The 12,876-nt window shown below is 39.5% G+C and overlaps 2 protein-coding genes across 3 annotated transcripts; one reads left to right on the plus strand and one right to left on the minus strand.

Moving 5' to 3' along the window:
• Positions 1-167: 167 nt before the first annotated feature.
• ncf2 (neutrophil cytosolic factor 2) lies at positions 168-7,194 on the minus strand. 2 transcript variants are annotated; one of them, XM_066691979.1, is made up of 15 exons: positions 6,923-7,194; positions 6,329-6,411; positions 5,859-5,967; positions 4,964-5,098; positions 4,624-4,731; positions 4,357-4,416; positions 3,897-3,940; positions 3,065-3,206; positions 2,711-2,776; positions 2,551-2,623; positions 2,406-2,455; positions 1,936-2,087; positions 1,080-1,188; positions 793-913; positions 168-403 (listed from the first exon to the last, which is right to left on the minus strand). In XM_066691979.1, the coding sequence occupies exons 1-15, from the start codon at positions 7,094-7,096 to the stop codon at positions 306-308; spliced, it is 1,524 nt and encodes a 507-aa protein (XP_066548076.1). In that variant the 5' UTR covers positions 7,097-7,194; the 3' UTR covers positions 168-305. The 2 variants fall into 2 exon arrangements, with proteins under 2 accessions (XP_066548076.1, XP_066548075.1); XM_066691978.1 differs by having other exon boundaries at positions 1,936-2,090.
• Positions 7,195-7,579: 385 nt separating this feature from the next.
• LOC136714464 (nmrA-like family domain-containing protein 1) lies at positions 7,580-11,925 on the plus strand. Its single transcript, XM_066691980.1, has 5 exons — positions 7,580-7,684; positions 7,911-8,198; positions 8,334-8,589; positions 8,732-8,925; positions 11,220-11,925. Exons 2-5 carry the CDS (start codon positions 7,938-7,940, stop codon positions 11,424-11,426), a joined length of 918 nt encoding a protein of 305 aa, XP_066548077.1. The 5' UTR covers positions 7,580-7,684; positions 7,911-7,937; the 3' UTR covers positions 11,427-11,925.
• The last annotated feature ends 951 nt before the right edge of the window (positions 11,926-12,876 follow it).

Here is a 12,876-nt window from a genome sequence, read left to right on the forward strand (position 1 = left end):
TCCTAGAAATGTATTACAACCATGTCAAATATACCAGTGCCACCACTATTTGGTACCGTGCTCCTAATCAGCTTCTTGAAGAGTGATGTCTAATTGTTGCATGCTCTTGTATTTGAAGGCAAGGATGTCTGTATTGATCAAAAAGCAGTTTTAAGAAAAGGGCAATCTTCACATACAGCGAATGTTTAATTCATAGCTCACGTTGCATACTAGGTATATGGACAATTCCATTACAATAAAGTGGAGTGCAATAAATTGTTTTTTTCGTGAAGAAAAGAGGAAAAGGTCAGCTTGGCCCGTAGATGTCAGATGACTCGATCTTCAATGGCGTATTGCTTCACAAACGCAGCAGGGAAAAGGCCCACGTTTCCTTTGCATTCTCCCTCGTACCAGTCTTCAGTCACTGTCGGGGGGGGGGGGTGGAGAAATGTAATTATGCCTTAATTTGTTCATTCATTCATCAAATTTCTTCCCATCCTTTATTTTTATTCATTTGTTTTTTAGGTGGATCGTCCAAGAATTTGCTTGGCTACAGGTAAATTAAATTGAATGTCAGTTCTTAATAAATTAATATTGAACATCCTCTTCTATGTTGGAATGCACTTTTAGGCCAGGACAGGTTGTGTGTAATGAAAAAAGTTTAATATGATGAAAGTGATGGGCCAAATCCAGGGATTATAAAATAAAGACCGGAAATTGCTCCGACACGTTAAAATGCTCTGCTGGACATGTCCAAATTAAGAGGGAAAATCGTCATCTGTATTACATAACTATTCAGCCCAACATACTCACCTTTTGTAAGGATTTTGATGACATCTCCTGCCTTAAACTCTAAATCTTCGGGTTGTGAGGCTTCGTAGGAATACAGGGCCACTACTTGGGGATTATCTTCTTCTGGCATGTTCTCCTTGTTCTAGAATTGTAATTAATTGGAAAGTTAATACAAAGTAAACATTTCACTTGAAAAAGAAGTTTGCTTTTAATTGGAATCGGTATGGCCACACTACAAAGTGTATATGAATGTTCTGTTGTATTTTGTAACTTTTTAAACTTCAACCAGGATTGAAAACAAATCCCACCTCTATCGACTCGCACCAAAGGGTAAGACGACCGTTCTGCACATCTCTCCAAGCGTTCTCCATTTCAGACGCATCCAGAGTCACTTTGTCTGTTCCGTTTTTCTTGTAACTAAAGAAAAATAACATGCATATTGTTGACGTGTTGACATATATACATTCAATGCCTTTCCAATACAATGTCATCCTCTTGCAGTTTGTAATTTCTGTTTTTACTTGAGGAATAGAACTGGAAGAAGTAATGCATGAGAAAGACATAGGAGTCTATGTGGACTCATCACTTTCCCCTTCCAAACAATGTGGGGAAGCAATAAAAAAAGGCAAACAGAATGCTAGGGTCAAGTTAAGACTGTACAATGCACCAGTTAGAGCTCATCTGGATACTGTGGACAGTTCTGGGCTCCACACTTCAAGAAAGATATCGCTGCTCTAGAGGCGGTTCAGAGGAGAGCAACCAGACTTATTCCAGGTCTGAAGGGAATGTCCTACTGAGAGACTGAGGAACTGAACCTTTTCACCCTGGAACAGAGGAGACTACGTGGGGACTTGATTCAAGTCTTCAACATCATGAAAGGCATCGACCACATCAAACCAGAGGAGCTTTTCCAGATCAGCAGGAACACACGGACCCGGGGACACAAATGGAAATTGGGCTTCAAGGCATTCAAGACAGAGAACAGGAGACACTTCTTCACACAGAGAGGCGTCACAATCTGAACAAACTCCCCAGCGATGTGGCAATTTGGGATCATTCAAAAACAGACTGGATAGGATCCTTGATCACTTAGTTATTAATGGACACCAAACGAGCACGATGGGTCGAATGGCCTCCTCTCGTTTGTAAAACTTATGTTCTTACCTCAGGCTTATTGTTCCAGTGGGCTGGTTCAGTTTCTTGCAGACTCTGTCCAGAACAACGCTGTATGGCAGTCCTGGCTCCAGGGAGAGGGCCATGGTGTATGTGAAGTGCACTTTCACAATGCAGATTTTGCGTCCTCTCTCTCTTTCCAACTGCTTCCAAACAATTGAGCAATACAACCATTTACAATCTAGGCAGTGAACCTTTTGTTTTTCAGTTGGTCTGCCCTTTACTTTGATGTTCCTTTATACAGTTTACATTAGTTTAACCCAAGAGGAATTGTTTATAAATATATATTGAAATATTTGCAACTACATTTCAACAATAATTACAAGTGCAAAAGTGAATGCAATAGTTGTGTTTTTGTATTTTGCATGCATCTTTTTCTTGTCAAATACATATTCACATAGAACTACAAAGTTTTACATTTGACTGATTTTCCATGAATGGTTTCAAGGTGAGTTTTATACCTGCTTGTCTGTTTTCTTTTTTGGTAATCCTGGAATAGAGGGTTCCAGCACTGTAGTAAGGAAATAATTAATAAACATGATAAAAATTCAATCATAAATGCAAGAATATATTTCAAGCTGCTGGTGGACCATTGCTGTAGCTCACCTGTCATCCGCACTGGTCTGACTGGGGGCTCTCCTCTGGGGGGCGCTGGGATGTCTTCAGCTTGATTCCCCTCCTATACAACCACCAGCACAGGTATTAATTTTACATATTTTGATACTTTTAGAAGAGAAATTGAAATATAGGTGTCCACAAAAGTTACCTGTCCTTGCTTTGATGTAAGTGTTAACACCACGGGATCCAGGAAGTTATAAGGAACAAGTCCCCGCTATGGAAACAGGAGAGGGTCAGAAAACGGTGCCATCAGACGTGCCATTTTAAAATCAATAAACGCACCTTTTTCCTGTTTTAATCCTGTCCGATTATACCTATTATATTCTACTTGCTACGTCTGTGTCTGCTCTGTTTTGTACTTCCTGATATCAAATTCATATTCTGTCAGTTTGAGTAGATTTTCTATAGAAGATCTTTGTTCCCTTTTTGTTGTATATGTTTTCATTTTGCACGAGAGATGTAGGTGAAATGAATATCCAATCAGTCCAGCAGGTACACTCACTTTCCCATTGAAGACCACTGTAGCCCAGTTGTCCACGCCTTTCATCAGCACAAAAACGATGTTTCCTGGCACAACAGGCAGCTCATCAGGGGTCTCGGCTAGGAACTCATACAGCACACGGTGGGGCTCCCCCTCCAGGGCTCTGCACAGAGGGACACAGGTATAGAGGGACATTTGGACAAAGGGACAGTGTCTCCCTCTTCAATCAAGTATGTTTATGCTTTATTAGATACCTTCATATATGAGTATTCAATGTTTTTGTACTGCTACTTAATCCAGTTGCAGGCTTCAACAGCTTCTGACCTTTAGTTTGCCCTTAACATTACTTGTAATTCAGGGTCTTGTCACCTTTATGTCATGAAGATATGTGTTAATCACCATTGTGCCTTTTTCCTTTATCATTCTGCATTATTTGCTGCATAAGTAGCTAGTCACAGTAAAAGGACCGCAAATTCAACTGCCAGTCCCAATACATCACAATGGAAGTCATGAAACAGTTACATTGTGTTTGTTCTTTTAATATTTCCTCACTAAGAGACATCTTTCAACACATCTGTCATTGACACTGTGCTAATTCCTCTTTTTTAAATTAATTACTTTTGCCTGTAAACATATTCCTTTATTGCATACTGTACAGCAGAGGGCAGTATAGGATCTCACTTTTCTTTCAATTTCCTCCATCTCTTTCAAAGCGATCAGTGAGACATTAATACTTTAGTTGTTCGTTCATTTGTTTGGTAGTTTTTTATTTATGTAAACCTTGTATGAATATGTATGCAGCTAGGTCCTTTCTGGGCTGATAGCAGGTAACAGGATTTTGTTGAATATTTACCTCAGTACTTCAGGGGCTTTGGGCCTGGAAGGAGCTTCTTCCACCTGTTTTGTTGTAAAGAATACTCATTCTTATTTTGTAAATATGTCACATTGGTCCCATAGTACGTTACAACCCTGGAAAGCTGACTGCTGACCATTTGTTGTGTGTTTACTAAGATCAGATCCGTATAGTCTGCTTCTAAATTGTATTAAATGACCAAACATTTCCATTAGACTCACATCTTCGCAAGATGTTGATCAACTGCTCAGAATTGTTCGTCATGATTTCTGGGAAGCCGACTACGCTGTGCATGACCACTTACTTTATTTGCACAATAATTTATTAATCTTCGCAGTGACGGTGTTTCACCATCTTTAGCAGCTCCCAACACTTACTGTAGCACTGGTGGATTTAGAAATGTCCGAGTTGAGCAATCATTTGAAAAAGTCAAGAGTGCAGAGAAAGGGTGTGGACTCACCTGGGGCTGTAGAGGAGCGAACCCAGAGAACTCATCCTTGGGGATGATGGATGCCACGACCTGCAAGGTGAGAAATCACAGCTTTGACTTTCAGTGTTTCTAAAGAGCAAGTGCTATTGCAAGAGATTCGAAATGAATCTAAGATATGATACCATCCATCCATATACTGTATAGAGAGAGTAACCAGAGAGAGGGAGATGTTGAAGACGAGCCATATTGCAGTTTCAACAGCTCATGAAACAATTACTTTAGGGATGGTCCCCTCACCTTGGCTTTGCCCAGGTAGTCCTTCTTATCCAGCTCGGCGACGTGCTGCTTGTTGGGTCTGAATAGTTCCCCCACAGTCACCTCCACCAGACTGAAAAGCTTTTGCTTCTGCTCAGGAAATAAACCAACAGGGAAGAACATACAAAGACGTCAGCTGTTAGGGAGACCTAGAGCTTACAGCTTTCCAAAAGGAAATACATCCTTCAGATCTCTTTGCTTAAATCTATGCTAAGCTGGAATAGCTTACTTACCACCCCATTTTTTAAGTTTAAAATCTGCAGAAGTGTCAGAGCTAAATATTCCCAGTCTACACCAACTCAATAATACCAAAATTGCTGACCAGAATGGAGTCCAGTGCTCGGTCGATGTGACTGTGCTTGGCCTCCGTCTTGAGGTTCAGCGCCATGTGCAGGTTCTCTTCGGCCTTCTCCCATTCTCCCAGCTGAGCATGTACCAGCGCCACGTTGTGCAGGACCTGTGGGAGAAACACAGATGAGGTAAGAAGTCTGGAACCGTAGACACCAACATAGACTCCTCAGACTCTTGTGACTTCCATTTTTTTAAGTAAGCTTTGGGATTGATTGAGAGAAATCCCATGACAAACATATGAGCAAAAGGTTTTCCAGAGGCAAACTATTGATACCACGTAGGGGGAATAACATATACCAGTTTCTGTAGGCTACAGTTCAGTTTCAGGAATACAAATTTGAGTGTCATAGATATAATTATCATCTGATTTTGTTCCTTGTTCTTCATGAGTCAGATTATGCCACTAGTTTTATATTTAGCATATTGTGAAAAGACTTGTGAAGATTTGTAATTTGTGATGCTTGGGGGGGGGTTAGTTGTAGATATGAATAACTTCCCACTTGGTTTTCCACTTACAATGAGAAGAGCACTACCGATATGAAACATCTATCTTATTACTGTGACACACGGTGGGGGTGTGAGACGGGATGTCCCGGGATTCAGGTTGCCGGCCACGGACTCTGTTGGAGGAACGTCAGGCTGATGGCTTGTGGGTTACTTTGTTCGTTATCAGGTTATTGTACGGAAATTGGTCGATTAGCCAGTAAAACACTCCAAGTTCTCATCAAAACTCTCTCTCGCCCGCTCAGAACAGGAGAACCCGAGGTGCTTAAATAGGTGCAGAGACCTCCCTGACTACATCCCGCATTGTGCCACACAACATTATACTACAAGGATGTGCTAAAAGCTCTGTGCTGAGTCCTTACCTCACAGCCATACAGTTTGTACCTCAGGCCAAGCAGTTTGTAGTCGATTAACTGATTTCCACGTAGTTCTGAGAAGGCTTTTTTAAAGTCACTTAAAGATTCTTCAAACCTAAGTCAGGGGACATTATGAAAAGATGAGTCGAGTCACATCCAGTCAAAGGCAAACTACAGGATTGTGGTAATGGCACTAAGCTGGGAGAAAGGATGAAGGGATTATTCATGTAATATCCCATTTAATACACTGTCACAATGTCATGGGATAATGCAACATCATGTACCAATACTTACAGAAAGTCTATCACAATCTGTCTTCCTGATTCACCAACACATTCAAACCTTTACTTGCTTTAAGTCTTCTTTAATACGATGGAAATCCATGCTGCTGTTTTTTTCTCGTATTATATTTTGTATTTGGTATTCACACCCACTGGTTTGTATTAGGCTTTTGATCTGAGTACCAACAGACTTACTTTTGTTTTTTGTAAAAGGTGATCCCCCTCTGAAAAAAGGCCACGGCCAGGTGTTCATCTTTACAGATACTGTTATCAAAAGCCTGAGAAGAGGGACAAGAAAACACATGTTTCCAGGTGCAGAAGACCATAAAACAAAGCGTAGTTTCTGAGGGAATACATTTCCTCATTTATCATGTACCCTTTGGTCTTAGAGAAGTCAGAATGATAAGGAAAAAGGAAGTTATGTGCAGTGGATTTCTTATTTTATTTTTGTTTCGAGGGTGGGGAGGGGTATTAAGCAAAAGGATATTTAATTTTGTGTTCGTTTTTGTTCTTTTGGGAACACATTACACCCAAATAAACAAGCAAAGTAACTCTTTTAGCCTTTCAGATTCACTTCCCTATTTAAAATCTCTCATTCAAGGACTTTTATCAAACAAAAAGCTGCTTTGTATGTTTCATTAAGTACTTCCTGAATATAAAAGACACACAGTCATAAAATATGTGGAATCTAAACAATAAAGCCTGCAAAGTGTAGATGGTCATGCATAAAATATATCCCTGAAGTGAGGACACATGACAGAGATAATACAACTGTCACAACACGCCTACCTTTTCAGCTGCATTCAGGTCTTCATAGCTCAAGTGGAGGCAGCCAATATTGAAGAAGATTTTTGAGTTTTTCTCCCCTATCTCAGAGAACACCCTCAGAGCAGCTGCCCAATCCTTCTTAGCAGCAGCAGCTACTCCCTCATCCCACTGCCTGATGGTGTCCACAAGAGACATGGTCTACGGCCAGGCTGTGATAATCCTCCGGTACTGAGCAGAGTGGAGTTGGCGTCCCTACAGCTGGGATCAACTCGTGGGCATTGTCTGTGCCGCTCTGCAACATCCTCTTGTAGTGCCTGTGAGGCGGCCGTTTCAGGAAATGTTTCTTCATTCCGCATTTGCATGGAGGAAGTAGACCAGTGATTACTTCATGGGGACTTAAGACACTGTGCTGAGACAGCCATGATAGTTTTCCATTCATGAGAAGTTTTTCCAGTTCTGAGAAAGCAGCCACAATAGGTGTGTTACTGTCTGTATATATTCACACAACTTTTTGGTACTGCTTTTACTTCAAGCACTGTAAAACATGACAAGTTTTTATTGCACAAACAGCCCTATCAGGCCCTTTTAAACAATAGTTCTCTTCATGCATAGCTATTACCACAGACGTTTTCTTACGGTTGTCAGATGAAGAATAACACTCCTCCCCCTTCTTTTCACAGTTACCATAGCTGCAAAGGGGAAGCTAGAGCAGCACCATAAACTATCCAGGATTACCCTTCAGCAAGCAGTAGCAAAAGTGGGAAAGCAAACATTGAGTAATAGGTAAGCTATTATTCTAATTCTAATTCTAATTCTTATTCTTATTCTAATTCTAATTCTAATTTCTTTTGCTTATGCTGCAGTGTTTTCTTCATGTTACCAGCAAGGGAGATCTTTTCCTTTGAGATGTTTATTATTATTATTATTATTATTATTATTATTATTATTATTATTATTATTATTATTATTATTATCGTCATCATCATCAAATTGCAACTGGTTCAAACAGAAACTTTGAAGATAATTCTTCGAGACAATGGAAACGGTGGTGGTGGTTGGTGCTGAAGATGAGCCTGGGTATAGTGTTGCCCTCGCCCTGCTCCAAGATGGCAGCTTCCAAGTGCGGGCAGCGCTCAGGGACCTACACAGCCCCCAGGCCCACGGGCTGCGGGAGGCCGGGGCTCAGACGGTGACAGTCCACTACAACAGCTTGGAAGGCCTTCAAGAGGCCTTTGTAGGAGCACATACATGTTTTGCAGCAACTACGACTGATTTTACAGATGAGGATCCATTACAGGTATCATGGGATTTGGTTCTGCATTTTCCTAGTAAAAAAACACCCCTTCTTAGCTGTCATCAAAGAGAAAATAAACAATTAATTATATTTATTAAAAGAAAAATAAAGCAGGCTTGGTTATTGTTTCTTTTCCAGAGTGAAATCCACCAGGGATACTTGATAGCAGATGCTTGTAAACAGCACCGTATCAAACACATAGTCTTCCAAGGGGCTCATCACGTACACCGGCGCTACGGCTTCCCGGCCAGACACATGGATGCCAAGGCCTGCGTCAACGACTACATGAATGAGATCCACCTGCCCAAGACTGAGCTTATCCTCCCCTTTGTCTTTGAAAGCTTCTTGACAACATTCAAGCCAAAACGCGCAGGTCCTAACCTCTACAAGATCGGTAATGGGGCAACCCTATCTTAATGAAGTCATAATTTAATAATCATTTTAGTTTTTGTTCTATTTGTTGGGGCAAACTGAGCCTGACAAGTGAGATAGACATGTTCAACTTTATATTTTATAATATTTATATTTCTTGATAGAGATTCCTGTGGGAGAAACAGCCATGGACAGTATCAGCGTCAAACAAGTGGGGCCAATCGTAGCAGTGTTACTAAAAAACTCCTGCACTTGGATTGGAAAAAGCTGTCTCCTCTCTGCTGATAAACTGACCCTTGATCAGTACTCAGCCATCTTAACCAGCCACTTGCAACCCAGACGATTCATGGATTCCAGGGTTAGTAGTAGACAGACACAACTGCCTTTCAACCCTTTATTTCCAACTATTACAGAAGTAGTCTTCTATTACATTGGTGTTGACAACCATACAGTACAATTAAGCACTAATCTTGGCAGTCCAGGAGAAGAGGAATTCAGAACGGTTACGGTTGGGTTCTAGCTGTTGTTATGCTCACTGTAGATGATGCAGGTAGGTTTCTTATTTCTGAAATGCAGTCGTGTTGCTAATTGCTGCTGCTGAGTTAGTTGTTTGGCTTTACCATAGTGACCAAACCTACCCTCCTGCTGAATTTATTTCTCTTAACATCATTCAATTTCCAGAGAAAAGGGGTTTATCACTTTCCTAAGGATTTACAATCTATAAATGCCATCACATGTAAATTTGCGGTTTATAAATGATTTTTCATTTTTATGTTAGACTCATTTATGAGATGATAAACACTCTATTGAAGCAAATAATTTGACTAAAGAAATATAGTAACATAATTCAACATTTAGAAAGTATTCACGTATGAGAACTATGTGCAATTTGTTACAACATGAAATGAATCATTAGTGCTTGTGATAGGAAAGTGGGTTAGCAAAAGGCTTGGTGTGGTTGCTGGGTTATAAGGGCTCAAACTAAGTTTCAGCTTCCTGGCATGAATGTGTGAGAGCGGTTCACGCAAAAGCTACATTAACAGTTCAAATTGTTTACCCTTACATTCTTCTTTATGCACAATCTTCATATTTAGAAAAATCTTGCAATTTGCCAAAAATAAATTACTATTGCTTGTCAAATATTAGCGTTTCTCTCCTGTAATATTGCAGAATATTGTTTGGTTATTAGGTTACTTAATTATTATCACTATATATAGTTTTTATTATTATATGTATTTGTAACATCCTTCCGTGAGGTGTTTTATGTGTATCACCACAAAGTACACAGTGTTCTGGCTTCTGCACGTATTACATTCTGCACGTACAACAAAAACCAATAACCAGATGTGGTGAAATATGAAACAAAACACTCACTGGGTGAAAGGAGGCTCCTTTATATAATCAGATTGAGAATAGAAAAGTCTACACCCCCTTGAACTATTTCACATTTGTTTGTTTCAGTGCCTGAGTTTCATGCATTTAAATTAGGCTTTTTTACACTTACCTACACACAGTGTTCCACACTGTTAATGGTAGCACACTTTAAAGCATTGTCTACAAGTCTTAAAGTTATAACGTTAACAGTTTAAATCCGTTGAATACCATTTTTAGCTTCAATTTAACATTTTCTCTAAGTAAAAACTCCTATCTCCAAAAGAAATGTCAAACTATTTAACAGTTCATATTACTTAACAATGTACGTATAACATAGTTGGCTAAGTGACAAAGTGGCCCATGCTCCTATTTGCTAAAATGCCAAAATCCCTTTTTACAAGGATTTGTAAATAAAAGCTTTTTCTGATATTCTATGGGAGTTTTCCTAATTATTATAAACAGACCAAATGATTGATGTCTGATGAAAACAAGTCCTGGTTGCATTTAGCAGTGTTCAGTACCTGTGTTGTTTATACATTATCCGTTTAGGTAAGCTTATAAAATGATTGTTGTAATTAAAGAAAGGAGATACAATTTAACCACTGTAGAACAGAATTACTTCCTGTTTATGTTAGCTCTAACAAAAATGATTTGCTGACTATTAATAATGAAAATGTTCGAGGCCAAAGCAAGTTGGATATAACACGGTTTCACTCGTAGTGCAGTAAGAGTTCTTGGCTCCAGAGAACCTCGTTATAGAGGTGTATTAAGAATACACCTTTGGCAGTAATTATGGCTGTGAGTCTGTTGGAATAGGTCTTTGTACACCTAGATTTGGCAATATTTGACCATTCTTCTTTACAAAACTGTTTAAGTTCTATCAAGTTCCTTGGGGAGCATTAATGGACAGCAATCTTCAAGTCATGTCACACACTTTCGATTGGATTTAGGTTGGGGCTCTGACAGGGCTACTCAATGACATTGAGCTTTTTGTTCCTCAGCCTCTCAAGTGTAGTTTTAACTGTGTGCTTCAGGTCATTGTCATGCTGAAATGTGAACTTCTGTCCCAATTTCAACTTTCTTGCAGAGGGCAGCAGGTTTTACTCAAGGACTTTTCTATACATTGATGCATTAATTTTTGGTGACTGTACATATACATGCATACATATATAAATGAAAGAGCCAATGCTTCAGTTAGTTCTTGTCAACTGGCTGTATTTGTTTTAACAATGAAGATATTCACATGATTAAGTGAAATCTGTTCCTCTCTCTCTGCAGATTTCACTGACAACATTTGTGAAGAACTACAAAGGAGCAGGAGGCCAGGATTTTGGTAACATGTTTGAGTTCTGGAAGAAAGGAGCCCAGAAGATGAATGTGGCTTTAACACTCACACTGTGTCCTGGCACACAGACATTTACTCAGTGGGTCTCTACAAACAAGGACTTACTCATCAGTGCCCTTGAAAAGGATCCAGTTCAATAATTCGCTGTACGTTAATCTTTCAAGTGGCATTCTTGAGAAGACAGCCTAAAGAAGGGCATCTAAAAGGTGCACAGATATGTGTTCTGATATCTGTTCAACACACTAATATTAATTACAAGATAATTTCTTCAATTAATTCTGTCTTAAGAAATAAGCTTGCTGACACCAGTACCCTTAGGCCAAAGAAGACCTATGTTTAACTGAAAATGCTTCTCATTCTGAAAAAGGTTATGGACTGTATTAAGTAATTATATTGGTTACTCTGGTAGCAAGTAAAACGTTCACAAATATTAATTAATTCATACATTAATTTTACTTTGAAGCAGATGTGAGACAGACATTTGAAGAAATAACCTTCTGAATTGTGAGCGGTCACAGTAGCGAGTTGAGCTGAAACAATATTGGAATTGGAATCAGTTCTACTTTTTGCTTCCTAAAACTCAACCTATTGAACTAAGTCCAGGAGTTGTACAAAGAAATGAAAATTGTATACAACTTTCTTCTTGTTTTTGAATACATTTTGAATATAACGAGCAACACAATTAGTTGAATGGCCTCTGACTGTGTGCAATAATAGTGACTCTCATGATTTCAGAATAAAAACACCTCTCTGTCAGGTAATGAATTTCAAGGAAAGACTCAACCATGAAGCTTTCAAAGCTAGTCAGGGATAAAGTTATTCAAAAGCACAGATCGGGAGAAGGGTACAAAAAGTCAAAGTCTCTTAATATCCCTTTGTGCACAGTCTACTCAATCATCAAGAAATGTTACATTGTAGCATCCAGACACTGCCTAGATCAGGTCGTCCCTCCAAACTGGGCAAGGAGGAAACTGGTGAGGGATGTCACTTCGAGGCCAATGACAGCTTTGAAAGAGTTACAGAGTTCAATGGCTGAGAATTGAGAAAATGTGCGTCAGTCAACAATACACAGAACTCTTTGTATGGCTGGGTTCTCCTCAGCAGGGACTGGAAAGCTTGTTAGGATTGATTGAAAAATTGATAGAGCAAAATAAAGTCAAATACTAGAGGAAACCCTGTTTCAGCCTGCTAAAGACCCTGTTTCAATCTGCGGCACAATGATCCAAGCACAAGGCCAAAGCTACACTGAATTGGCTGAAGAATAAGAAAGTGAATGTTCTTGGGTGGCCCAGTAAAAGTCTTGACTTGAATCTTATTGAGAATCTGTGGAAAGACTTGAAAACTGCTGTCCATAAGTGATCCCCAAGCAACTGTAGAGAGCTTGAGCAAATCTGCCATGAAGACTGGGCATAAATAGCTCTAAGAAGGTGTGCAAAGTTGATATAGACTTACCTAATAATTGCTGCCGGAGGTGCTTCCACCAAAGTGGGTCTGAATACTTTTGCAATCAACGTATTTCATTTTTTTCTCTTTAGTCCTTTCTGACATTTATTGGAACTTATCTCACCCTTACCTCATTCAAGTTTTGAA

The sequence above is a fragment of the Amia ocellicauda genome, chromosome 19, assembly GCF_036373705.1.
Source record: "Amia ocellicauda isolate fAmiCal2 chromosome 19, fAmiCal2.hap1, whole genome shotgun sequence".
NCBI classification, from domain to species: Eukaryota; Metazoa; Chordata; class Actinopteri; order Amiiformes; family Amiidae; genus Amia; species Amia ocellicauda.

Bases quoted from the DNA above. Each gene is read 5' to 3' on its own strand.
- ncf2 (XM_066691978.1), bottom strand. From the start codon at position 7,096: ATGTCTCTTGTGGACACCATCAGGCAGTGGGATGAGGGAGTAGCTGCT. The intron at 5,099-5,858 runs GTAAGGACTCAG...TTTCTCCCACAG, and splicing joins ACAAACTGTATGGCTGTGAG to GTCCTGCACAACGTGGCGCT. The intron at 2,777-3,064 runs GTGAGTGTACCT...CTGTTTCCATAG, and splicing joins CAGTGGTCTTCAATGGGAAA to CGGGGACTTGTTCCTTATAA.
- LOC136714464 (XM_066691980.1), top strand. From the start codon at position 7,938: ATGGAAACGGTGGTGGTGGTTGGTGCTGAAGATGAGCCTGGGTATAGT. The intron at 8,199-8,333 runs GTATCATGGGAT...TTTCTTTTCCAG, and splicing joins CAGATGAGGATCCATTACAG to AGTGAAATCCACCAGGGATA. The intron at 8,926-11,219 runs GTTAGTAGTAGA...CTCTCTCTGCAG, and splicing joins GACGATTCATGGATTCCAGG to ATTTCACTGACAACATTTGT.